The 27,355-nt window shown below is 41.0% G+C and overlaps 2 protein-coding genes across 10 annotated transcripts in view; one reads left to right on the forward strand and one right to left on the reverse strand.

Annotated features, from left to right (window-relative positions):
- TFEC (transcription factor EC) overlaps positions 1-17,035 on the reverse strand; it is a 220,753-nt gene extending 203,718 nt beyond the window's left edge. For 5 of the 9 annotated variants that reach the window (XM_038557451.1, XM_038557450.1, XM_038557441.1 and 2 more), the window contains exons 1-3: positions 16,973-17,025; positions 14,547-14,636; positions 1,095-1,230 (exon numbers count right to left, since the gene is read on the reverse strand). The gene's annotated coding sequence lies outside the window, so the exon portion shown is untranslated. Of the gene's footprint in view, positions 1-1,094; positions 1,231-1,396; positions 1,497-14,546; positions 14,968-16,972 lie in introns of those variants that run through there. The other 4 variants (XM_038557444.1, XM_038557446.1, XM_038557443.1 and 1 more) reach the window with 4 other exon arrangements.
- Positions 16,130-27,355, forward strand: part of TES (testin LIM domain protein) — a 47,535-nt gene continuing 36,309 nt past the window's right edge. Inside the window, exon 1 of the mRNA NM_001168688.1 lies at positions 16,130-16,158. Within this exon, the coding sequence (NP_001162159.1) occupies positions 16,132-16,158 (27 nt within the window). The 5' untranslated portion in view covers positions 16,130-16,131. The remainder of the gene's footprint in view (positions 16,159-27,355) is intronic.

The following is a 27,355-nucleotide window of genomic DNA, read 5'->3' on the forward strand; positions in this document are numbered from 1 at the left end:
GCCCTGTATTCCCTATTTCAAGAATTGGGACTGGGTATCAGCCTAGCACACACTAGAGCCCAATATATAGATTATATAAGGTTCACTAAGCCCCTCAGGCAGACTAGAAAGAACTGAATATTCTTTAAAAAAAAAAAAAACCATCATGAAAAAAAAAATCCATCATGTTATTCTGACTCTACAAACTATCTTTCTCCTAAAAATAAAAAGATGAGACGGGCTCCCTGTGAGGAGTCTGATTCTCCCTCTGCCTGTGTCTCTGCCTGTCTCTCTCTCTCTCTCTCTCTCTCTCTTTCTGTGTGTCTCTCAGGAATAAATAAAATCTTTAAAAAAAATAAATAAAAATTTTAAAAGTTGAGAGAAAAAAATAAGTCTGTCCCCTAGAACAAGAAAAGATGAAACTAGATAAAGCTGAAAAAATGTTTATTTCTTAAACTTTTGCCTTTTTAAAATTATTTCCACAGATATTCTTTCTGTAATGACAACTCGATCATCTCCAACAAGTTATGTTGCAATCAAGTTATGTGTTTGTATAACTTTACATTGGATTTTAAAATTTTTACTAACATAAAAATGCTCATAATACAGAAAAGTAGAGATAACACAATATCACCCTTAGACCCCCTACATAATTAACATTTTGCCATATTTATTTCTTCAATATATGTTTTTCCTGAGCTATTATAAAATGAATAATAAACATCATTTGCTTCAACCCAGCTACTTTAGCTTGCATTTCCAGAAAATAAGAGCATCTTCCACCTGTTGACAGTACTGTCAACACATCCAACAAATTTAGAAAATGTCTTAATATCCTCTATTTTCCTGTCTATATTTAAATATTGTAACTTGTCTCCAAAACGTATTTTATAGCCATTTTTATATGTTCAAAACAAGAAAATTTTGGTTGTTATGTCTCCCTTAATCTGAAGCAATTCCCATCCCCTCTTCTTTTTCCCTCTACGATATAGACGTTGTCAAAGAGACAACTCCAACGGAATTAAATTAGAAAATAACAAAAACAGAAGGAAATGTGGGGAATTCCTAAATATATAGAAATTAAACAATACTCTGCTAAGTAATCAAGAATATACCTGGCTGGGCAGCTGGAACGGGCCGCGTGAATCCTGCAGATGACTGTTACTGATGAGTCTCAAGGCTAGCGCTGGTGTTTGGCAGGGCCCTAAAAAGTGCTAGGGTGTTCAACCGTCAAATGCGTCTTAGATCTGTCTTTGTAAACAAACAAACACACATTGGATGGCATCTCAGATAAACTCCCAACCCCATTATAATCAAACTTTATAAATCCGTTGCTCTATTACTCATTAAGGTCCAATCCAACTGCCCAGCCAGGTTGACCCCTCAAGGTCTTGTAACACAAAATGTGCCCTCTTACTCTCGGTGCCTTGGCTCTGTTATTTTCCTCATTTTGAATGCCTGCTCTCATCTCTCTCTGCCTATCCAGATTTCACATGACATCAGGTATATGCAACGTTCTGTAAGCTATAAAACAATACGTCACTGTGAACCACATTAACTGGAATTCACACCTTCAAGAATCAGTTTAAGTCTCCCTCCTTCCAGGAAGGCTTAACTGCATTCCTGTAGCCTTCACTTATTTCTTTTTTCTTTTTCTTTTCTGTATTTCTGCCTGCTTGCCTCCCTTCCTTCCCTCTAAAGGTGCGTCTACTGTGCTCTATACCTTCATTCCTCCACTCCCAATACCTGGTAATCACAATTCTGAATTTTGTATTAATCATTTCCTGGTTTGTTTCACAGTATTTGTCATCCACGTATGTAACCTAAAAGAATAAACTGTTATATTTTGTCTTTTTCTAGACTTCACATAAAGCAATCACACTGTATTTATTTTGTACTTTGTTCCTTCTTCGTATTTTCATGAGTCTGTTAGTTATTTTGAGTAGACATTATGTACATGGTTCCAAATCAAAACATTACAATATAATAAAATGTCTCAAAAAGTTTTACTTCTTCCCTTGTTGTAACCACCCTGTGTCCTCTCTACCTTCTTCCCATGGGCAATCACTCATTAGTCTTTTGGATCTTCCCAATATTAACACACACAACTGTATTAGGTATTTTTATTCCTTTTTTCCCCGTTTCATTCAAAGAATACCTAATATCACTTACAGATCTTTCCACATCTGTACATGGAGCACTTTCTCATTCTTTTTGGAAACTGCATAACATTCCATGCATTCCAGAACTTTCCATCTACCAAAGTTTCTATAATCAGTCCTCCATTAACGGACAATTGGATATTCTCTAATCTTTCACAAATACAATGTGGCAGCAGATAATAACATATGTCATTTTTCTGTGTGCATGTACTCCTGCAAGATAAATTCCTGTGAGTGGGATTTCTGGGTTAAAGGGGAAATATGATTGTAATTTTGATGGGCACTACCAAATTGCCCTTCAGAAAAGGTGCACTTTTTATATTCATACCAATGATATAGAAGTTCCTGTTTCCCAGTCTCATTAAACTTAGATTTTTCCTAATCTAATTGGTGAAAAATGCATATCATTGTAGTTTCATCTGCAACTGTCTTATTATGAGTGAAGTTGGGTGTGTTTTTCTTGTTTAAGGTAATTTGCCTTGTCTGTGAGCTAGTTTTTCATGTCCTTTGCATGTTTTTTTCTCTTAGATTATTGACATTTAGAAAATCAATGTCTAGCATATTAATTCTTTTATAACTACATGAGTAACATTTTTTCTCTTATTTGTCACTTGTCTTTTTGACTTTGAGTATGGTAGTTGGGCCATGAAGTGTTTTGTGGTTTTTCTTTTAAATATAATTAGTTTTGTCTGTTTTAAAATAGCTCCAGATTTTTAATCAAATTTACAAAAGTACTTTCCTTTTTTTAAATTTTTTTTTCAAAAGTACTTTCCTAATCTAATTTAATAAAAAAAAAAATTTGTCTACATTTTCTTCCAGAACTCAAATGATTTCATTTAAATCTTTGAGCTTTATCAGTGCATAGTATGACGGGACCAAACTGTATCTTTTTTAAATTTTTTTTATTTTTATTTTTTATTTTTTTGTATCTTTTGTTAAATGCAACTACCTAATTATTTCAACTCAACATTATATATAAGATCCATCAGTGCTGATGCACCTAGCTCTCGTCCATTCCTCTTAAATGTCGCATTCCATTGTGTGAATATAAACAACTTCTTTATCTTCTTCAATGTAAATGAGCATTTTGGTTATTTCCAGTGTTTTGCAATTATGAAGAGAGCTATTCTAAACATGTTTATTCACGTCTTATTTTTAAAGTCTAGCACTTACTATTGGTTACAACTCACATTAATTCAATAAATAAATTGTCACTTAACTATTTCCTACTGCTTACTCTTTTCACAATAGGACCTGAGAGAAAGAAAATCATTTTACATCTTTGGGCTATCTACAATATTGACTAAGAGAGAAATGAGCTCTCGGTATGAGATAAATTAAATTGAGTTGAATTAAATTGGAGTTAGTAGTCTGCCGTGGGCAGTGAAATGTAACATGAAATACACAGTTTATTTCCTATTCATTCACCAAACCCGGGAAGGACAGGATAAAATTAACTGTATATATATTTTGGATATGTATAAGTCTTTATTTTTTAAGGCTACAAAGAAATTAAATCTTAAGAAGTGTACAAGTCACTCCATTTGCCTTTGATACTCTTGGAATCTTTCATATGCATATGAATGCTGATGCAACTTCTGTGACTATCAAAAACAGATAAAATATGATGGAAATTTTCTTGCACAATTTACTTTTCACATATCCAAAAAGAACATGTTGGCCTTTTTTGGAGTATCTCTCACATCATTATTTTGACTAATCCATTTGTTTAAATGATAGGTGCCTAGAGTTACTACATCCTCTTATGGTAGAAGCAAATGCCTTTCAGACGAATTCCAGGCTAGGTTTTTATCCAGGGATTAAAAGCCTGAGTTTTAAGTGAACAAAATCTACATCTCTTTCACAACTATAATTGATTTTCCTTTTCACCCAGCTATTATAGTAAGCACTACACTAAAATAGTCACTAAAAGGCTGGTGCCATCCCTTTTTAGGACTGATTCAACTTATGAAAAATAAATTAGTAGCTTTTGTCCACACTGAGACTTACCAGAGACTCATATTTATATTACGGTTAAGAGGCAATCTTAAAAGTACAACATTTCCATTAGGAGTAACATATTGAGCTCTCAGGAAATGGTATACCCAAGAAAAAGCAGTTTAAAAAATGAGATCTTGTTTAAATTGTTAAAGTCAGAAAATGTATTAAATGACAATATAATGGATAGGAGGCTGTTTTACTAGAAAGTAAAATTACAGTTTCACTATTAAGTAGTAATTAAAGCAAGGTGCTCTAATTAACGGGGCACTAAAATGTCTATGAGCTTTGAGCTTGTAGGAACTGTACATAGCACTCCATCTCACATACAAATCAACTTCTCTTTTTCTGTACAATCACATTGTACTAACTACTTGCTGGAAAACCCTAATTACATTGTTTAGAAAACAAATCGCTAAAAGAATGCAACATGGTGATATTTGCTTAAACTTTGCACGGTGCTTATATTAGCCCTTTCCAGCTGCTATAACAAAAATACTATAGACTTGGTAGCTTAAATAATTTATTTCTCATAGTTCTGGATACTCGTGAGGGTCTGGCTTCTGATTCATAGTTGACAGTTTTTACCTGTGTCCTCACATGGTGTAAGGACACTAATCCCAAGCATGAGGGCTCCGTCCTCAGGATCTAATCACTTCCCAAAGGTTCCACCCTCTAATACTATCACATTGGGGGTTAGGTTTCAACATACGAATTTTGGGGGGCACACAAACATCCAGTCGATGGCAGTGCTCCTGGTTCTTCATTCACACAATGTTTCCACAGCTGTTTCGGTTACTGAGCAAAACCAAAAAAGCCCTAATTGCTTATTCCTCAAAGGCATCGTTCTACCCAAGGAGCCTGCTGCATAGACAACGATTCCACAAATACCTCTCAGCACTCCCTGCATTTGCCCACAAGGAAATATTTGTTTTAGAAATGATGTTAAATTCTCCATTCCAAAGCACACAGGGATTCCTAGCCAATTACCTCAATAAACTGCAATGCTATAATGTCGCATACTTTTATTTTACAATCCTATCTTTTACATCACATTTTCCTTGTTTGCCTAGGAAAATAGTGAGCATATACTTAGCATTATTGTTAACATTTCACAGTGACTTGTGGGAGAAACAGACGATATCTTTTCTTCCTGCGGTTTACGTCATTTCTAAATTCATCCAGCAATTCAAAAGGGATCATTCGGTGCTCTAGGTTTAGGTTAAAAATAAATCTTACTACGGTTAAAAATAAATCTTACTACATTTTGGTGCAATATCATGGAGTTTTCTCAACCAAAATAAGAACGACAAAAGTTCTGTTCCTAAAGTATAAAGATGAGTATTTTATGCCAATATTTGCCTTAAGAGTATAAGGAACAGAAATAAATAATGATACTTTATGACTCCTCATTTTAACCGAAAGAGAAAACTTGATTGATCACAGATCACTCCCAGGGTTTTTCAAACTTGAATTTATAAAGAAGAATCTTCTTTTATTTGCTTATGAAAGATGTGACCTGGAACTGTCTATAGCCACGTCCTCCATGACATGGAGCAACTTGTGTGACAGAATGAATCTGAAGTGCTGACAGAAAGAGAGAGAGGGGGGAGAGGGAAAGAGAGAAGGAAGAGAAAGAGGAAAGAAGAGGAGAAAGAGAAGAGAGAATTCTGAGTCAATAAACCCAATACGTTCGAACTAATGACAAGACATTGAAAAGTTATTTCTAAAAGTCTTGTATTGCAAAGGAAAGACCTTAAAATGTGATTCTGTTGGACCAGGGAGGCTACGATGAGATAGAAATCCTTTGAAATGATATTAAGAGACTTGGTTAGATTTCCTTCCAGTTTTCTGTTAGGACACAGGCCATGTACAGCAAAGCTGTTACTTAGGAAGATGTCATAGCAAATGTCAGGGTGTTGGAGGTGTTGGTGACTTCTTACAGCCTCCTCTAGGCTACAAGACAGAAACAAGCTAGGCCCAAGCTGGCTCATCTGAGAGGAAAAGGATCCATTGGGATCGATCAACAGTTTTGTTAGGAGAAGCCTTTTCTACCAGTAACCAGAAATACAAGGAAGTGGAAAGTCTGCTGATTATGAAGACTGAACACTTTGTCTTTTAGTAGATGTTGTGTGTTGGCTTGGAATGGAGCTTTCAGAGGGAGTCAGAGAAATGGGAAGGTATAATCTCTCAAGATTCGTGCTGTGTACCCCCTACCTGACCGCTTCTCCAAACCTCTCATTTCAAAATACCATAGCCTGGGATTGGCCCAGTGGCAGGGTGAAGGTTTCACCATCTCCGGCTGTTCTAAGACAGTGGCCCAGAGCAGGCAATTAAATTGAGGATAGAGGAGGTAAAAACCCAAACTGGTTGCTAGAGGTATATTTTACTTGACAAAATGGCAGATTGTATTTTCCAAAGATGATGAAAAATATCTTCCATACCACATTCTTACTCTGAGATTTTGATATTCTTCCTATTGCAAAGTGAGGTCTATGTCCCCTTGACCCTGAGTGGACCTCTGTGGCTACCTTAACCAACAGAATTAGCGATTGTTATGCCATGAGACTTAGGAGGCTTGTTCTGGAAAACGTATTCACTTCCACCTTGCTCGCTTGGGATAGTTATTCCTGAAACCCAGCTACTGTATCTGAAGCAGTTCAAACTAACCCATGACAAGAAAATAGATGGAGAAGCCATGTGTAGACGTTCTAGTTGGCAGTCCTAGTCAATGGCCATCACCAACCAGACACACGAAGATAACTTCAGATGATTTTAGCTCCCAACCACTGAGCCATCCCTAGGTTTCAGGTCTTTGAGCAAAGGCTCCAGACATAATAGAGTGAAAGATTTATGAAGCATAATCTTAAGATCCTTAGGGGCCTCCTGTGGGTAAAAGGTTATATATAAGTCACTCCTCTAGAGCTTTCTGAAGTCTTAACAAAGGCTCCTACACACCACTCTAGATTTGATCTTTTTCTAGAAGTCTTCTCTTAATTCTTAATTTAAAAGTCATTTGCCTTATGGAATTACTGGGTATAAGAAACTTTTATACTTTTCAGCCAAGGAAGTACCACTCCTTTTTCATGTAACAATGCCAGGAGTTCATCCCTCCTCACATTTTATCATAGGCAGTAGAAAGAAGCCAGGTGGTATTTTTGATATTTTGCAGTCCTCAAGTTCTAGGTATTTTCTATTTTCTGCCTCACTTCAGACAATAGTCTTGGCAAACTATCTACTACTGTTTAGCAATTGCTTGCTCTTCTCCAGCTTCTAGTAACATTTGCATGCTTTTCTTGAAACCCTTGCTGATGGCCTCCTCAAAGTCCTTTAATTTCAGCTGTCTCCTAAAAGCCCTTTAGATTCTCAAATTGTATCCTCAAGTCCCTTTGAGTTTCTTGTCACTTCTACCCCAAATCAATGCCACATGTTTCAGATTTTTGTTGTTGTTTTGTTGTTGTTGTCGCTGTTGTTTTGGAAGGACCCTACTCAAAAGTTATTGTAGTATTTATTGTTTTATAACAAGCTATCTGAAGCTTGTTGCATAAAATAGTCATCTTCGTGGGCTTAGAGACTGTGTGGACCAGGAATTTGAACAGATCAGAGTGGGTGAGTCTTGTTCCATGATACCCGGGGCTTTAGCTGGAAGCCTTGAAGGTTGGGGATTACAAACTGGCTTGGGATCAAAATCCTCTGGAAGTGTCTTCACTGTGTCTGGTTAATGATAGCTGTTGACCAGGACTATCAGCAAGAACAACTACATATGTTCTCACCATGTGTTTTTGTTTTTTTGTTTTTTTGTTTTTTTTCTGCATGGGCCAGTCTTAACTTCCTCACAGCATGGTAGCTGAATTCCAAGATTGCAGACAGCAAGGTGGAAATGCATGACACCTTTCTGAACTAGCGTGTTCCCTAGAGGGGTAATCCAGCAGACAAGGGTTGTTCAAGACCTGCACATTCTAAGTGTAAGACTGGTTCTAATAGGATGCTAGGAGAGACTCTCTAAATCCTTGGTTTATAAGTAATTACAAAAGCTTGGACTGAAAGGGACGAGTTAGTACAAGATACAAAGAGGGGTTTGGACTTCCAGCTTTTGCATGTAGGAGGCAGGTTGAGAAAATGACTCAGATGCAAACATGAAGTGGTTTTGATGGAAGAGGAAGAATGATTTAGAGAGCAGGACCAAGATCCCAGAGGGTGGAGCCAAGATCTGTGCACTAGGAGTAGAAATGAGTCCTAAATCAAAAGAGTTGGAACATGTGGCTAGTGGAATTTCAGAATTGCTATGGAACAGTGGTTGTTTATGTGGTTCCCGTTTTATTCTCTTTTGAAAGGGACCCTCTATAACAGATACTCTAGGACTGCCCACTATATGTTGCGAGAAATAGAGAATTTATTTCTGTAGTCCAGAGTCTTTCCGACAAAGAAGAATAGTATTCAAAGAGCTGCAGTCATTTAACCACACCTGAGGAGCACCACCTACACTGGGACTTGATTTAGGTGACAGATACTAGGCTTTGAACTAGGAGACTTGAAGATCTTAGAGGGTGAAATAAATCATTGTATTTGGCATGTGGAAGGGATGTGAATTTTTGTAACAATAGGGCAGGGGGTAGAAGATTATATTTTTCAAAGATTGTAAGATCCCACATACTTTTCTTAAATTGCGATTTTGATACTCCTCTCATTAGAGTGGGGTCTATGTCTCCTGCATTTAAACTAAAGCAGGTCTCTCTGACTGTCTCAAACCATAGACCATGATAGAAATGACACTATATGACTTTATAAGCCAGATCCTTAAAATGCTATAAATTCCATCTCACTCTCTTGGAACACTTGTTTTTGTTGTTGTCATCGTCTATTTATTTTTAATTTTTAATTTTGAGTAGAGTTGACATCCAACGTTACATTAGTTTCAGATGTACAACAAAGTGACTCGACTTTTTTTAGATGTTATGCTGGGCTTACCACAAGTGTAGTTACCATGTGTCACCCTACAACACTAATGCAGTATCACTGACTTTATTCCCAGTGCTGTACCTTTTATCTCCAGGACTTATTCACTCCATAATTGGAAGTCTGTATCTCCCACTCCCTTCATCCATTTTGCCCACCCTTCAACCCCTTCAGTCCCTTCCTCCTGGCAACCATCAGCTTGTTCTCTGTACTTATAGGTCTGATTCTCCTTTTTGTTTATTCATTTTTCTATATTCCACACGTGCATTTTTGAAACCCAGCCAACATATCGTAAAGAAGTCCAAGTAGCTAAGAGAGGCCTAGCTAGAAAGGAACTGGGGACTTCCACCCACAAATGTTTTGAGGTTCCAGCTGGCAGCCAGCACCAACATGCCAGTCATGAAGCCATCTTACCGGACCCTAGTCCAGCCATCTCAGCTGAGGTTATATGCAGCAGAAACAAAGGATCCTTGCCTTTCCTGTTCAAGCTGTAGATTTGTAAGCAAAATAATTTTTGTTGTTGTTGTTTGAAGCTATGAAGCTTTGGGATGACTTGTGATACAACAGTGGATAATATATTTCTGGAATCATCGAAAGAAGTGGTTCTCAACTGAGAATGATTTAGCCTCACAGAAGACATTTGGCAATGTCTGGAGACATTTTTGGTTGTCACAACCAGGGCAGAGTGGTACTGGCATCTAGTAGGTCAGGGCCAGGAATACTGCTAAACATTCTGCAGTACATAGGACGGCCCCCCTACAACAAAAAATTATCTGGCCCAAAATGTCATTGGTATCATGACTGAGAAATATTGATTTAATGTTCCCCTGAAATAAGCCTGGAAAAGTACCCTATCACTCCTTCCCTTACGTTATCCCAGATATCCCAATCCTCCAAAAAGGTGCCCTTATGGTGAAACAGCTCTCCAGAAAGAATATCTCAAACAATGCCTTTCAAGAACTTCACCTTAGGGGATAATAAATAAGGTAAAGCCCCCCCAAAAAGTAACAATCCAGTGTATCTACAATGAAAGCAAAGTTAGTGAAAGTTACTAACAGTAAAGTTAGTTTTTATATTCCCAATTCTGTAGGAGTAGTGTTTGCTGTGAAACAGCCACAGATAGCTACTGTTTGTTTTCCAAGTAGGGGTTTTATGGTGGCCATGTTGCTTTTGTTCCCCCACTTTACTAGGTCAAATAGTGTCCCTCCAAAATCCATATCCCCCTGAAACCTCAGAATGTGACCTTATTTGGAAATAGGATTTTTGCAGCTGTGATTAGGTAATATGAAGTCATACTAGGTTAGGGTGGGCCCTAACTCCAGTGACTGGTCTCTTCATAAGTGAAAGAAGAGAGAGATTCAGACACACACACACACACACACAGAAAACAGCCATGTGAACATTCCTCAGGAAGGGCTCATGAACACTGTATTTCCTGAGTTCTATGTTCATAAAAAGTCTGTGCCCTTTAAACCTAAAAGTCACCTCATATAAAATCCTTGGCTTACACTCTCTCTCTTGAATATCTTTAATATGTTACTCTTTCTTCTGATCTAGATTACTGTAGAAGAATTCGGATGATAAGATAATTTTCTTCTCATTATAAGTCATGTGCTTTTTAAATCTAGATATCCAAAGGACTTTTGCCCCCTATTCTTCAAAGTCCAGTAATTTTACAAAAATAAGTCCTGGTGTTGGTTATTTTGAGTTAATTTAGGGACGCAGTACAATCTTTCAGTATCTAGTTCTAAATATATATATTTTTAATTCAGGAAAGGTTTTCTTGAATTATGGTTTTTAGTATTCGTTCCTCTGACTTGATTTTCTTCTTCGGGGACTCCTCCTATTCATATGTTCCATTGTTTTATCCTATTCTCAATGTTTGTTATTGTCTCTGGAATATTTTCTCTTTTTTCCTTAATTTTATTTTGGTTTTTCAGGAAAAAAAAAACTCTCTTATTTCCCTATTTTTCTCAGGCATCATCAGTTTTGCCCTTGTATTCTTTTTTCATTTAGTTTTCACTTATGTATATTATTTTTTCATTTCTAATTCCTTCCTGAGTTCCATCATTTCTCTTCTGAGTTTTTCTAATTCTGCTTTGTGTAGTTCTTTCCTGGAATGTGCTAACTTTTTAATATCTTTCAGCTTGTTTTAAAATAATAGCTTATAGTTTTGTTCTGTTTTGTGGACTCATCTTTCTGATATTCTTTCATTATCTGTAGGGAAATTATTCAGCTCCATTTTCTCTTCTTATGATACCTTTGTATTTGATTTGACCTCAATAATTTACTGTTGCTCATTTTTATGTGACAATAACTTTCCTAAACTTTCACAAACAGGTAGTTTTCAGAAAATTGTGCCCCAATTCAGATAGCTCCACCTTCCCTTGTTTTTATGAAGTGTTAAAAAATAAAGCAGTGCTGTTGGGATTTCCTGACTGTTTCCCTCTCAAGTTGTTGAGCACTTAAAAAATGGCTGGTGTGACTGAGGAACTGAATTTTAAATTTAAGTTTATGTTAATTAATTCAATGTAATTAATTAACATTTAAATAACTACAGGTGGTTACTGGCTACCACAGTAGAGAGTGCTTCTCTAGCCTTGCATTTTCCAACATCTGTTCGGCTTCCTCTGTTCTGTTTGATTTTCCTCAGTGTGCTTCTTATTGTGGGTCCTTCTGCAAGAGAGTCATGAAGGGTCAGTTTTGAAATATTATGATGGTGAGACTGCTTCAGCCTCTTTAATCATTCTTAACTGTGTCACCTGCTGTTATAAAAAGCCACATTTTTAAAGAATAACCGGGAAAAAATACAATGAATAAAAGACACGTTTTAAAAGAATAACTGGGAAAAAGTAAAATAAGTAAGTGGGAAACATCTCCAGTTCTTCTGTCCATCAGACACCACCCTATTGCTTCCCTTCCTCTTTTCACAAAATTGTGTGTACATACATGTACACACAATTGTCTTGTGGCTCTTGGTGGTTTGCCCCTCACTGCATCTATTTTGGGGTTTATGTAGATACCTCATCACCCAGTTTTATTGCAAAGGTTGCCCATGGGCTTTTGATTTTGCTACCCAGTTTTTTATTTTGTTTTTTAATGTGGGTTTTCAGAGAGATCAAAAATTACGCTGTCACTGTCCCATCTTCCTAAAATGCTCTGAATAACATTTTTAAAAAAGGTTTTTCCATTAAGAAATATGTCATGGTCATCATGGAATATTTTTTTTTTTTAAGGAAAGAAGGAATCCCCACGGATTCATCAATCAAAGACAAACCACCACTGACATTTTAGTGTATTTTCCTCATGTTCCTTTTCTGTGCAAAGTATTTTTGCATAGTTGTGAGCATAATATATATATGTGTGTGTGTTTGCGTATACATATATATAAAAATCTGTTTTATTTTGTTCCCATAACATAATAATTGTTCATTATTGCGAAAATTCTTAAGTATTATCATTTAGACACTATGATTAATCTATCATACGGATAATTCATTACTAACTTAGCCAATGCCCAGTGTTTGGTTAATTCACAAAATTTTACAGGTAATAGTTTGCTCTGAGATATGTTGGTAATCCCTACAGAACCATGCGTAATCCTATACTAGCTGCTAATGAACAATAATAGCTATAGCAGTGGCATAGGAGGAGTTCCTCTAACATGTGTTAATAAGTGATTACCATTTCTAAAGAGGACTCCTGGGACAACATTAATTGAGGAGAGAGGTGTAATCGTCTCTGTTTTGAAATTTTACCTGACTTTGTAGAAAACTTTCCTTTCCTTAGTGTTTATTTGTTTACTGTATGTGCCTCTCTATATACGTATATGTATATGTGCATATGTATGCACGTATGCCCGTGTATTTATAATCAGCCATCTGAATCTCTAGCCCACATCTTTCTTTGGACCCCCATACTCAATCCAACTGCCCTCAAAAAATCCCCAACGAAATATCCATTATCTTCCTCAGTCGTCCTTTTCTTTTTTTTTCTTACCTTATTGAGTGAGTTAGATCTACCAAAGTGTTCACCCAAAATAGATTCCTAAGAGTCATTCTAGATGCCTTATCTTCCCTCCTTTCAAATCAATCAATTCCAATAGTTTCCATGTCCTTAGTATCATTGATTACCCCTTCTAACTCTCCATACCCTTTGTTACTTTTACTTTGGCCCTCATCCTATTTCAAGCTAGCATTTCCCAAATTTGCCAATGATTTCCTTTTTGTTAAATCCAATGGGGATTCAATCCTTCTCTACAATTTGACGTCAACTAATTTCTTCTTTAATTTCCTCTTGGTTGCTGGAACTCTATTTGAAATTCTTTTCCTTATGCTCTAATTGGCTCTCATCCTCTTTCTGTGCTTCCCTCGCTCAGCTTTGCTCAATTGTAGTCATTTTGATACTCTCCCTTATTTTTTAGTGTTCCATGCTGATCTTAGTCTATTCATGGCTTTCAATTATTTAAATATGGAGGCTGCTGAATCCTAAGTTACCATTTTAGTCCAGCTCTCATCTCTGACTTCTATTTGGATACTTTGCTTCATATCCCAACCTCAAACCCATTATACTAAACACTGAGCCCTTTATCCCCACCATCCCCCAATGAAGGCACAACTAAACAAGACCCTGTCCTTCATCATATATTTGAGCTTTTCCTGAACTATCTATATTGGTGATCAAACCAGAAACATGTGCGTTGTCTTCTATTCGTTTCTCTGTCATCAGTTACATCTAGTCAACAGTGCCAGTTCTAACTCCTTAATATCTCTCTAGTTTAACACTTGAATTGCTAACTGAAGACTCACAATCTAATCCTCCTAACTCAACGCTTCCCCACCTCGATTTGATCTTCTATAATATTGGCACAGTAGATTCCTGATAGAAATCAGCTTCCATCCTTGCTAATGATACAAAGTGTTGCTGCGCTGAGAAGAAAGGGAGAAGGTGGAATTTGATGGCTACTTAAAAAAAAAAAAAAATGTATCCAGATCTTTTTCTTAGTGTCATCTCTGAAATCTCACCGAATAAGCCCCAAATTTAGGTCGTGACATTTGTTTGATGCCTTATTTAAACTATTTTATTGGACATTTTCCATCTCTTAAGCTCCCTGAAAGAGGCCAAATTGCCTTGTCACAGCTAAGCCTCCTATACCCAGTAAACTTTGGAGGGGCCCAAATATTTTAGGATGGTTTGGGAAAATGGAATGGGAAAGTTTTCTTCAACTGAGTTAGAATGAAGAATTCACGATCCATCTTGGTCATTCCATTTTTAGTTTATTAATAGAATGAGGAAAACATGCACATTATAAATCAGTGCTCTGTTGAACAATGTTAACAAACAGCCAAGTGAGCAAAGGGTTGAAAGTGTTGACCAAACATGAGTTTGGGGTGTTTTCCGTTACCAAATTTTCAGAGGTAAAGGAAGAGACATCTGTACCTTGATACCTACTTTTGGGGGAGATTTTTTCCTTTTTTAAAATAGATGCCAGATGAAGTCACCTCTTGTCTGTGCAGTATAGTTTTTTGTCACCACCACAAACTGAAAAAGAAGTGGACTCTTCTGTCTTTTCTCTTTTCCTTAGTCAACACACGGTGTCTAGGTCCCCAAAGAGGCTGGGGGCACTGCTTAGTCTCATGAGCGCTCGCTCTGCCCCCAGGAAGTCGGGCAGATGCCGACAGGACACTTCTGGGGTCCTCAGTTCCCAGTAAAACGAGGAAGCTGGACTCGGTAACCGGGGATCCCTTCCAGACCCACTCCTGTGATGTTCACGCGCTCCCCGTGGAGCGAAGCCCTGAGCCTCGCGCTGCCGCCTGCGCCCACGAGTCTCCAGCAGAGCCCAGATCCGGAGCCTCCCAGGCCGCTCACTGCGGGGAGGGGGGGGGGGGTCACAACCCTCCCTGGCGCCACTGCCACTCACCCCATCCCTGTTTCTGAACCACTGGGTGCTCAGGGAACACGTGGGGGGCTGTGGGGCGAGGGGCTGGGCCAGGCCGGGGGGACAGTGGCCTCGGGGCGCAGGTCCGTCACCGAGTCCCCAGCAGTCCCCACCGTCGCGTGTGTCCCCACCTCCACCGCCGGCCAAGCGGGCCTCGACTTCCCCCCGAGCCCCGGCAGGTCCCCCGGCCGGGCGGGCCTCGACTTCCCCCCGAGCCCCAGCAGGTGCAGAGCGAGCCTCGACTTCCCCCCGAGCCCCGGCAGGTGTCCCCGGCCGGGCGGGCCTCGACTTCCCCCCGAGCCCCAGCAGGTGCAGAGCGAGCCTCGACTTCTCCCGAGCCCCGGCAGGTCCCCCGGCCGGGCGGGCCTCGACTTCCCCCCTGAGCCCCAGCAGGTGCAGAGCGAGCCTCGACTTCCCCCAGAGCCCCGGCAGGTGCCCCCGGCCAGGCGGGCCTCGACTTCCCCCCCGAGCCCCAGCAGGTGCCGCGCGGGCCTCGACTTCCCCCCTGAGCCCCAGCAGGTGCAGAGGGAGACTCGACTTCCCCCGAGCCCCCGCGGGCAGGTCCCCCGGCCGCGCGGGCCTCGACTTCCCCCCGAGCCCCAGCAGGTGCCGCGCGGGCCTCGACTTCCCCCCGAGCCCCAGCAGGTGCCGCGCGGGCCTCGACTTCCCCCAGAGCCCCGGCAGGTGCCCCCGGCCAGGCGGGCCTCGACTTCCCCCCCGAGCCCCAGCAGGTGCCGCGCGGGCCTCGACTTCCCCCAGCCCCGGCAGGTCCCCCGGCCGCGCGGGCCTCGCCTCCCGGGGCGCGGCCCCGCCCTCCCTGGGGACCCGCGGAGGAGCGGCGGCGCCCGGTGATTGGCGGCCGCCCGCGCCGCCCGCTGCCATTGGCTGCCCGCGCCTCTTTGTTCCCGGGCCCCGCGGCGGAAGTTGGACGGCGGCGGCGGGCGGCGCGGGCGGCGGCGCTGGAGTCCTGGCTGGGTCCCCGCGGTCCTCCCCGCTGCTCCTCCCCGCTCCCGGGCCTCCCGGCCTCCCGGCCTCCCCGGTCCCCGCGGCGCAGCGGACGGCGGGCGAGCTCGGGCGCGAGGTCCCGGCCCCGCGGACATGGAGCTGGAGGCCAAAGTGAAGAAGGTAGGCGGGGGCGGGGGCGGGGGGGGGGCCGGGGGGGCACCTGCGCCGGGCGGGGCGGGGCGGGGGCGCGAGGCGGCGGGTCTCGGGCCGCGGCCCCGACGGTTGGGTGCGGGGAGGGCGGGTCGGGCACCGGGCGCGCCTCGCAGCCTCCGGGAGCCTCCCCCGCCCCCCGCGCCCCGAGGTCGGGCCCTCCCGCTGCGCTTCCCCGCTCCCGCAGCCCGACAAGTGACTGTGCGCTCCCTTTCCGTTCCCTTTTCTCCCTTGGTCCCCCGTGCACCGCCCCCCCCGTCGTGCCTCCTCGCTCCTGGAGTTGGGCCGCCGGCAGTCGCCTGCCACCGTGACCCCGGTCACCCCCCCTCCCATCCCGTCCCCGGCCTTCGGGACTCGCAGCCCTCCCTGAGCCCTCGCAGCCCTCCCTGAGCTCCCGCAGCCCTACCTGAGCCCCCATAGTCCTACCTGAGCCCCCGCAGCCCTCCCTGAGCTCCCGCAGCCCTACCTGAGCTCCCCATAGTCCTACCTGAGCCCCCGCAGCCCTCCCTGAGCCCTCGCAGCCCTCCCTGAGCTCCCGCAGCCCTACCTGAGCCCCCGCAGCCCTCCCTGAGCCCTCGCAGCCCTCCCTGAGCTCCCGCAGCCCTACCTGAGCCCCCATAGTCCTACCTGAGCCCCCATAGTCCTACCTGAGCCCCCGCAGCCCTCCCTGAGCTCCCCATAGTCCTACCTGAGCCCCCACAGCCCTCCCTGAGCCCCCGCAGCCCTACCTGAGCTCCCCATAGTCCTACCTGAGCCCCCGCAGCCCTCCCTGAGCTGCTCCTACCTGAGCTGCTCCCTGCCCCGGGGCAGCCGCACGTGGGCGCCCGACTGTGACCCCGCAGGAACGCTGATGTCACATTCCAGCGTGACCTTCCCTGGGAAAGGTCTCGTTCCAGGGAATCGTGCCTGCGTACCTTGCAGTGACTTTAAGCTCGCTGTCCCTTATCAAATAGGGAGAGGGAGTTTTGCAGAGAGAAAGGAGGGGGGAAAAATCGAACCTTAGTTTTCTTCCCTGACCCACGAGGGTTGCCAAAATTGCCATTATTTCATCTTCTAGAGACGAAGTTCCCGACTTAAGCATTAATTCTGTTTCATGCCCCAGAACTGCACTTTTGAAAATGTAGGCAAATGCAAAACTCTCAGGTTGGGAGTTGAAACATAAAAACTTGGCAGTAGAAAAACCGTTTATCACGTAAGGCCACACCTGCCACTTACAGGGAATCTAAGAAGAGGAAAGCATAATGTAAGAGTAGTGTGATTGCATTCTCCTCTCTTCCCTTTTGGTTTCCTGTCCTCTTAAATGACACAGTACTTTTTGTTGACCTTGCCTGGCACTAGGACAGCTTTTTGTTTGCTGCTTAGTTAGCCTTCCATTCGTGAACACTGCTCCTTTGCTCAAGTGGGTAAGAGCTACCTAATACCTAAAATTTGAGGAGTCTTCCCTGTGCCTATACATATTGATGCAAACACTACTTTTTAAGAGTCAGCTTCCTTTTGGAGAGGAAGGGACGGATGGGTGAAGCACAGAGGATTTTTTTTTAGGGCAGTGAAACTATTCTGTATGCCGACTACCATGGTACGTACCTGTCGGTACAGAACGGTAAAAATGCATAGAATGAACGACAGACACCAAGAATGAGCCCGAAAGTATTTGGGGGAATAAGGATGTGTCAGTGTAGGTTCATCAGTTGTTAACAAAGGTACCACTTTGGTGCGGGATATTGATACTGTGGGGAGATATGTGGGGGCCCCCTGGGGGGTGGGGGGGGCGGGGACTTATATGGGAACTCCATACCTTGTGCTCCAATGTTCCTATGAACAGAAAACCACTCTGGAAAAGGAAATGTACTTACAAGGGGGAAAAATCAGCATTTAAAAGTGATTTTGAAATTATTGGAGATAAAGAAGAAGTAATTCTGAGGGAGAAAGTCCAAAGTTAGGAATGAATGCCCTTACAAGGGAAAAATTCAGACATTATTCATAAACAATTTCCTTAGCTTTAAAATGTGGATTATGATTTTTAAAGATGCCCTTAATGTATGGTATAATTCTTTCATCTCCCCTTTAGTGTAAAAGGCTATCTTTTCCATCCAAGAATCTTATCCTTTTCTCTGATTCTCCTCCTCTCCTTCCTTTACCACAGAGAAAAAAAGACTCTGTACATTTAAAGATCTTACAATCCCATGAGAGTAACAAATTCTTGTTTCACTACCTTGTCATTCATCACTGCTGATTCTCAGGGCAGAGTCCTCAACCAGGAAATTGGAAACTACTAAAAAGACCCTCAGAATGTCCAATTTGACTGCCAGCCATAACCCTCTCTGTGCCTTTGTTAGGACCCTTGACAGACTTGAGGTTCTGTGGGTTTGACAAAAAAACCTCCCAGTACAAAAACTTTGGAGATTCCAGGAATACATTTTACAGTTTCGCCATAATCACAAAAAGAAACTTCATTCCTTTTGGAAATTGTTTTCTAACACACCAGAAGAAGGAAACATCACAAGGTGTTATCTCTGGTCTACGAGCAGAGCCTTCTCACCTTATTTTGGAAGCTAGTTTTCAAGTCTTCCTTTTTTCTGGTTTGGGTATACAAGTAAAGTAATACCTTTCAAAAAGCCAGGTTGGAAGTTGGAACAAAGACACAGCCATTTAAATAAAACTGTTTTGATGTCTGTTTTAAGTTATGTGGCAATTTTTTCTAAAGCCCTTAGACTCTTGATTTCATGAGGCGTTTTCCCCAGACAGATGAAAAATGTAACCTTTTTTCCCCATTAACATTCGGTGTAAAAAGAATTAAAGAGGACTGTTTAGGCAACTTAGGCAGATGATACTGTTATAGGATTCTTGGTTTACAAAAGGAGAACTTGGTGTCCACATCATTTGCACAGATTTGGAGTAATTACCAGTTAAAACCCACCATCACAAAGACAAGGGATTTTTATAGTTAGATTTTGCTAGATTTTGTTTTGTTTGAAGCAAGTGAGCGGTTGCTAGGATGTGAAGCTAGTTTGGTTATACAGAGTTTTTGTTTTAATAATATTTTAGAGTGGAATTTGACTTTTATGTCTGTGCCCTGTCTTCTGAGTTATTTGTCTAGATCTCTTCCTTATGTTTTATGTCTCTTCATTATAATTGACTTTGTGTAATAGAGCCTATGTCTGCTTGGAAAAAAACAATGGCCTTTGAGAAGCAGAAACAGAGTCTCGTTTTGTGGTGAATGGTAAATCATGGCCCACAGCCAGCTGTTTTCCTCTTTTCCTTTCTATTGTTACTCTCCCATGAGAATCACTTTTTTTCCTTTAAAAACATACCAGAGAGAAAGAGAAGTCCAATAATTTCCCGTATGCTGCCTGGAATTGCTGCAGGGCGTTTAATTTTACACCTTATTCATTTTTCGTCTCCTTTCTAACCTTTGTCTTTTGATCCTTCCTACTAAGGCCTTACGTATTTTTCCTGGGACTCTCTTCTTTGTTTCTTTAATTTTATTTTAAAAAGGTGAGATGCACTTGAACAACTACAGGTCACTAAAAATCCTCTTTCTCAGCATCCAAACTTGTTTTAAAAGCTTCTGTCATTAGCCAGAGAAACAGTGAAACCACGTGATTGCAGTTGGAAAGAGTGCTGAACCACAAAGATTATTTCCATTAGGAATCAGAATGAGACTTTTCTCTTAGGTGGCCCTTGATTGAAGCAGAAAAGGCAAGTAAGTGGTGACCTGGATGTTCAAATCTACAGCTGGATTCTCGGCGTGAAGCCATTCTTGCAGCGAGAACCATTGGCAAGGCTGGGGGTAATGGGAGGGCAAAGTACTGCCAGGGCTCTGCCTTAGAAGCACTTGCTCTGTCTCTCAGAACAAGTACAGAAGAAAGTGGAGTGGTCCTCAGCTGGGCTTTTATCTCTTCTAACCCATGGGGTGATTCATTACATTAATTGGATATGAAAAGTCACTTTCTCTACTTGCCCTGAATATTGGTTTGAATAGAGCTATAGTAGGTTTTCTATTGATTTTGTTCCTTTATGCTCTCCCATGAAGGAGAGTTGGGGATTTATATCTCTGCTGGCTGTTACCGTGTACCATCACCTCACCCCTGGACTTTGGGTTCTCATCTACAGTACTAGATATTACTCACCCTTCAAGACACTCACCTCCTCCCCACCATGCACTGTCCTCCAGGAAATCCTTCTTGTTCCTAGCTAGATCCAAAACCTCTGTCTTCTGAATTCTTAAAGTGTGTGTTACCTGTGACTCTTAGGACATTCATTCCTTTCTCCCTCTAGAGTATGATTTTCTTCTTTCCTAGATTGTAAGCTTCTTGAGCAGTGATTTCCTATCATTATTATACTTGATTTACCATTCACCACCATATTATACTTGTATCATATTTATACTTGTATAGTTTTGTTTGCTGTTCAAAGTTTTGTTTGCTGTTCAAAGCAATCTTATGAAGTAGACCTTAGCCTCATTTTAAAGACAAGGAAGCAGGCTTAGATGGGTTCTGGCAGTTTCAGATTAACCTATGATCTTGAACCATAGTCTTCCTCTTATACCCTTATATTATACCTTATACCTCTTATACCCTATATTGCTAAATATATGTTGAATGAATTACCCTAATATAAAGAGAGAAACAACCTAAAGTGCATGTCAACATTTTTGTTTTAAGGAATTATTTGGAGGAAGTGGTTTCTATTCCAATACAATTACCACCCTATTGGTTTTCTGTGTTTTATTTATACTTTATCCATGTTGTCTATTTGTCCTTCAATGTAAGTTGCCATAGACCTTCTTTGGATAGAGACAAAGTCTAAATGTATTGTGAAAAGGCACTTCTCAGAGACTTTTATAGACTTTCTTTTATAAAGAAATTTTATAAGCTTCAGTAATATTCTGGAACATGTCTTCTAGGATTCCAACAACTTTCCAACTTTTGTTGGGAGCAGTGGTAATGCTGCCTCCTAGCTACTTAATATAGTCCTTGAACAACAGGGGCCCTGCATTTAGTTCTCGGCTTTGGGATATCAGTGACATCCGGAACTGTATAGAGACACTCATGGGTTGGGCTGTAGAAGAGTCCATCTACCTGCTGAATCCCAGAGTTGATTGAAAGCCTTACACATAGCATGATAGGCTAACCCTTCCCTTCCCCCAGTAAACAAAGTGCTCAGAGTTCCACTAGAACAGCAGACCGGATAGATGAGAATAGAGGTTTAGAAAGGAAATTAATCAGTGCTCAGAGGAGAACTCTTTTGTTGTTGTTGTTGTTGTTGTTGTCGTCGTCATTATTATTTTAAATTTCCCATTCTTGATACAAGAAGATCTATTAAGAAGCAGTGGGAATCACCAAAATGATCATCTATTTCACGAGGTTCTCCCCACGCTCCAGGATTAGATCAGCGTTGGGAGCATGAAATTGCCTTGGTGGAGCGTCAGAGAGCGACAAGGCTTCCTCTGAGAGCCCTACTTAGAAAGAGAACGATGAATTGGCAAAAGAGGACGACTTCCTATATTCTTTGTTCTGGGAACTATAAGTAGGAATACAGTTTGGCCCCATTCTAATTTGAATATAAAGTTTTGATAGAACATATTACCACAGTGTGTTGAGAAATAGAAAAGGTCAGTAAGCACCTAGAATATGTAAAGACCTGTAGTATATGGAAAGTTCTGTAGTCTATCAGCTTTCTCACTTCTGTTTATCAGTATGAAGATGAAAACGTCACTCTGAGCTGAGTTAGTAGATCTTGGTCCACTCTAGCTTTTGTGATGTTGGCCACTTTGGTTCTCAGTTTCCATATCTATACAAATCAATAGGGGAACCAACTGATTTCTGAGATTTTTTTCAAACCCTGTGGTTCCTTTTGACTTTGATAAATATTATTAGTAGTCTGTCAAGCATAATAATGTTCCACAGTGCTTCAAAATCACACAGGCCACAAATATGTAATTATGTATGATTTTAATAAAATAGTATAGTGTATAATGTTATGCAGTTCTGTGAATTCCATGAGGAAACCTATAAATTAAACAAGTTTTAAATAAATTTTAGCTATTTTCAACTTGCTTTTGCTTAATTTACCTTTATAAGATTTGTAAAGTATTTGAAGACCTTAAATTTAATTATTTAAATGTGTAGTATGAAGTTTCAAATGCATAATAAACTGCTCCATTAGCATAGGTCAAATAATCCTAGGTGTGATATATCACTCACCTTGGTATTTAACTACAGGAAAATGAAAAAATAATGGAGTTTTTATTGTCTTTAAAATTTCTCTCTTCCAAAATAAGATGATTTATTTAAAAATTATGAGTGCTGCATGTGCCTAACGCTGGCCTAGACTCTGTGGGTATAGTATGACCAGAAAAGGTAAGGTACCTTGTGTCGTAGAATTAACACTCTTACAAGGAGTGATAGAGCAGAAAAGTAAATGTCAAAATAAGTTACCAAAGCACAAGTGGGATTATACCCATTAATATAATATATAACTTAAACATAGAACGGCTTTCGGGTCAGAAATACACTAGATTTCTGATAGTGAAGGGGCAATTTTAGCATGATTCATGGTGTTGGTTCCTGGTTTTGCAAACTCTGTAATTAGGAATTCTTGATTATTTATCACCAAATGGAAAAGGCCTGAGAAAGCAGCTTTTTTGTATTAGAATGTGAAAAAGCTCATACATGGATAAGGGTGTAATTAGTTACCATTTTAAGCCTGTAAAGTTACACAAACTTCAGTCTTCCTCCTGGTTACAGATGCCCTACAAGGGTCATTCCTGGGTTGTGTTTTCCGTTTGCAAGCATTACTAGTCTTTGTTTGATAACTACTGCCATGAAACTATGATTTTTTTTTAAATCTCTTTAGATCATTAATATACACTACCTACAGAAAATTATTTTGCTCTTTACAAGGTGGTGAGATTCAGGGAACATTCATAAATTATGAATTATGAAATCAGCTTTTTCAAGGAGAGGAAAACAGACTAACCAAATTGAAAACAGGTTTCAAACTTCATGGATTTTTAAGATTTTATGGAAAAATAATTTGATAACTGATGAGTTCACCCCTGCTCTTTGAGTAAATGTCCATGTGTGAAAATTTGCCTTAAGCATTGTTATTAGAGGATTAAATGTAGAGGTTATGCTTTTCAGCTATCCAGCTCCAGTCTTTCAATTTCCTATAAAAGAGCTCCAGTCATATTTGGAATTGTTTTACCTGTTTTTTTTTTTTTTTTCCTAAGTATCCAATCTACTCAACTCCCTACTTAAGTAATAGGAAATTAGGGAGATAAGAGTTTGTATGACTATAGTTTTCTAATGCAAGTTCATGCTGGGCCCCTAAAATGACTTCTTAGTTGCTTTTCTCTTTCTTCCTTCTCAGTCAACCACTATAGTTACTACTCATTGCCTCTGACAAAAATAATTAGGAAAGAACAGAAGGTGATAGAATAAAGAACCACAAGAAACTCATGAGTTATATTTTGAGAACATGCTATGGAAGTACTTCATTTCTGTCACACTGAGTTCAAGGATCCTAGGACCCTGGGATCATGGCATGAGCCAAAGGCAGACACTTAAGCCACTGAGCCACCCAGGGGCCCTAAGGTATTGCTGCTTTTATTTTGGTCAGATTCTAAAAAGGAGAAGAGCATAGATTATCAGTTTGTCTAGTCCTTAGGTATTCTGCTAAGGATGCAGGGCTTAACTGGGTTTGAGCAAAGCTTGAAGGGGAAGCCCTATGTGAAGGCAGGCATTGAAGACTGCTGCGATCTCATCTCATGAGACATGACAGCGAGTCTGTTGCTAACAAATATATTTAATCTCTGCAATGCTGGATCATCCTCAAGGCAGAAATGATTCAGCCTGTGTTTATTATTGTGACATTCTGACCACTATGCAAAACTATAAAAGAGGCCGAAAGCCCAACACAAATGCCTTGGTGCTGAGTCCATTAATAAGTCTGTAGCCACAGGGAACTTGCCCTTGCTTTGTTTGAAGATAAAGTGATGTCATGTTTCATCGCAAAATGATCATGAATAAGTCAGGTGAAATTTTTTGCTCCTTGAGAAGAACATCTGAAAGTCTTGATAGAGTGAGTCACAAAGTAAAAGTAAAGAATATGTTTTCCTTTATGAGGAACTAACCTACGATAAAAATATTGGGGATTAAACAAAACAAAGTTACCCTCTGTTTTGCACAGAGAATATTAAGAGGGCAATTTATTTATTTTAAAGATTTTATTTATTCGTGAGAGACACAGAGAGAGGGGCAGAGATGCAGGCAGAGGGAGAAGCAGGCTCCCTGTGGGGAGTCCGATGTGGGACTCGATCCCCGGACCCAGGATCACGACCTGAGCCAAAGGCAGACTCTCAACTGCTGAGCCACCCAGGTGTCCCTAAAAGGGCAATTTAAATGTAAGGTCACAAAAACTCCATTTCTATCAATATCACCTGTTGAGCTTGTAGCCCCCAAACACTGTGACGTCAGCTTTGGTCAATAAAAGAAGGGCAGCCCGGGTAGCTCAGCAGTTTAGCGGCACCTTCAGCCCAGGGCCTGATCCTGGAGACGCGGGATCGAGTCCCACGTCGGGCTCCCTGCATGGAGCCTGCTTCTCCCTCTGCCTGCATCTCTGCCTCTCTCTCAGTCTCTCTCATGAATAAATAAAAAATAAAATCAATAAATAAATAAAAATAAAAGCAGGCAGGCAACCTGAACAGATATGTATGTTAACTGCATGCTGGATAGAAGTAAGTGCTGTGACACAGGGTTGCTCAACACACCTGTGGGAAGAAACCACTTTTTTTTTTTTTAAACTCTGAATCTGTCATGGGCCAATATTAAAAAATAAATAAATAAAAATGAATTACTGAAAGAAAACAAATACAAGGCCAATTAAAGAAGCTATTAACTGCATCAACCATAAAATTACCATCAAATCGCTAATATTTCCTCCTAGCTTACTCTCATTTTCTTTACATGTCTCATCAGAGACTGATAACCAGTGTGCAGATTGCCACAGTTTTGAGTAGTGCTGCAAGCATGGGATACAGAAAGCTATTATGAAGCAAAAGTAGTGCAGTTGGGTGGATTTGGGAGTATTTTATGGCGGAAACAACATTTAAGCCAACTCCTATAGGATAAATAGGGTTTCATTAGGCAAAGAAGGCACTGCAGGAAGAATAGGTTGCATGAACCAAGGAAAAGTCTATGAATAAGGAAAAGTCAATGAAACCTTTGGTATTCACACCATTAACATTTTCAGTTTGACTCTTCTAAAATGAAGCCAGGGTATGTGAGCTGCAGTGATTTCTAATTTTCCTTGGTTACAGGTTGGAGGTGAGGAAGTGTGTCATTGAGCTGGTTCAGGAGCCTGCTGCTAAGGATCTATTTCTATACCCTAACCCTGATTCCATTTACCCTCTCCCCAGTTTATCATCTCTTGAAGTAGAGGAAGGAATTTCACACTGGGGTCTAGTTTGCGTAGGCTGGGTTTGGCTCCAAGGTGTGGGTTGGGACCACTTTGACTCCATACAGCGTCCATCCTCCTTACACCATTGTCTACCTTGCCCACCTGTAGGAACACATTTTAAGCCTCTGCTGCTGCCACAGCAGTCACGTGTCCCAACTCAAAGTCAAAGAGAGGAGAAGTCCAGTCTAGTGCCTGGGAGGTTATGGCAAGGGTGTGAATGGCTAATACTGCTCCCAACAACGAAGGCGTGGGGTCATTACTTCAATCTAGTGCACTTGCCAAAGTAGGACTGTCGGATTTTGTGGGCTGACGTTCACTTTCCTGAAGATCTCTCCTGTATCAGAGTCTATTCTGAGAAGATACTCTATACAGAATCACAGACGGCTCATATTTCAAAGGCTCTTTTGAGAAATTATAAAGGAAAATTAGCCTTGCAGCATCCCTTACTTGATTTTTAGAGGATCCTCTTCTCATTCTAGTCATTCTTCTGTTAGCTTTTAAACTCAGATCTCTCCAAATTCACTCCACCTAAGTCATGTCACCTCCATGTGAAGACACATAGAACTCCTTTTCTTCTGGCAAATGGCAGTTGCCAAAGTTTTCTAAGAGGCATTACAAACTCTGACCTTTGACTATTGTGGCAAATTGAAAATGGGTTTCACAAATATTCAAAAGTGTGTTAGACTGTGCCAGTGGTAGCAGAACAGAAAATTAATCCAAGAGAAATTGGTAGAAAATAAAAGAAAGGTAAAGAGAGGCAAGACAGATTTTGATGACTTAATATCCATATTGCTTTTTTTTTTTTAAAAAAAGATTTTATTTATTTATTCATGACAGACACACAGAGAGAGAGGCAGAGACATAGGCAGAGGGAGAAGCAGGCTCCGTGCAGGGAGCCTGATGTGGGACTCGATCCCGGGACTCCAGGATCACGTCCTGGGCCGAAGGCAGGTGCTAAACCACTGAGCCACCCAGGGATCCCTTCATATTGCTTTTAAGGTGTCACAGGTAAAAACAATAGAGTTGTCATTTGTTGGCACTTTCTCGTGGCCCAGATGAGGTCACGGCAGGGAACAGGATCTTCCTGTGTCCCACTGTTGCCCACTCTGCTGGAGCACAGTTAGGGACTTCAGAGAGAACAGAACAGACTTTGATGGCTCCAGACATAGGTCTGAATCCTAGTTTGGTATTCCCTTAGAAGTTTGGACAAGTTTCTTAGCTTCGGGGAACTTATCTATAAAACATAGATAATACTTCCTTATTGGGTTACCGTGTAATTAAATAAAGCAATGCATGCAAACACTTAGAGCAGAGTTAGCAAGTGCTGCATCCGTGTTGATTATTAATGCTGTTAATGTTCCCTGATCAGTTTTCTGTGGCTAACTAGACTTTGGCATCAATAAGTAAATGTTTGAATTACAGCAGTTCTCAGCTCTAGAATCCTGGGTTCAATTCTTCACCCCAGCACTTACAAGCTGTGTGAATTTGGCAAAGTAACTGAACACTGTAAACCTTGAGATCTTGGTGAGAAAATGGGTTACAACTCTCTATCTCACAGGGTGTTAAGGATGGTTGAGGTGAACATTTTAAAGCACAAAGTATGGTACCTGTCCATAGACAATAAAGAGATGTATCGGGATCGTTATCAAGAAATCCAGCCTAGAAAGAAGAAAATTCTGCGTAGATCTTCAAACCCTTTAACAGG

This window comes from Canis lupus, chromosome 14 (genome assembly GCF_011100685.1).
Source record: "Canis lupus familiaris isolate Mischka breed German Shepherd chromosome 14, alternate assembly UU_Cfam_GSD_1.0, whole genome shotgun sequence".
Lineage (NCBI taxonomy): Eukaryota > Metazoa > Chordata > Mammalia > Carnivora > Canidae > Canis > Canis lupus.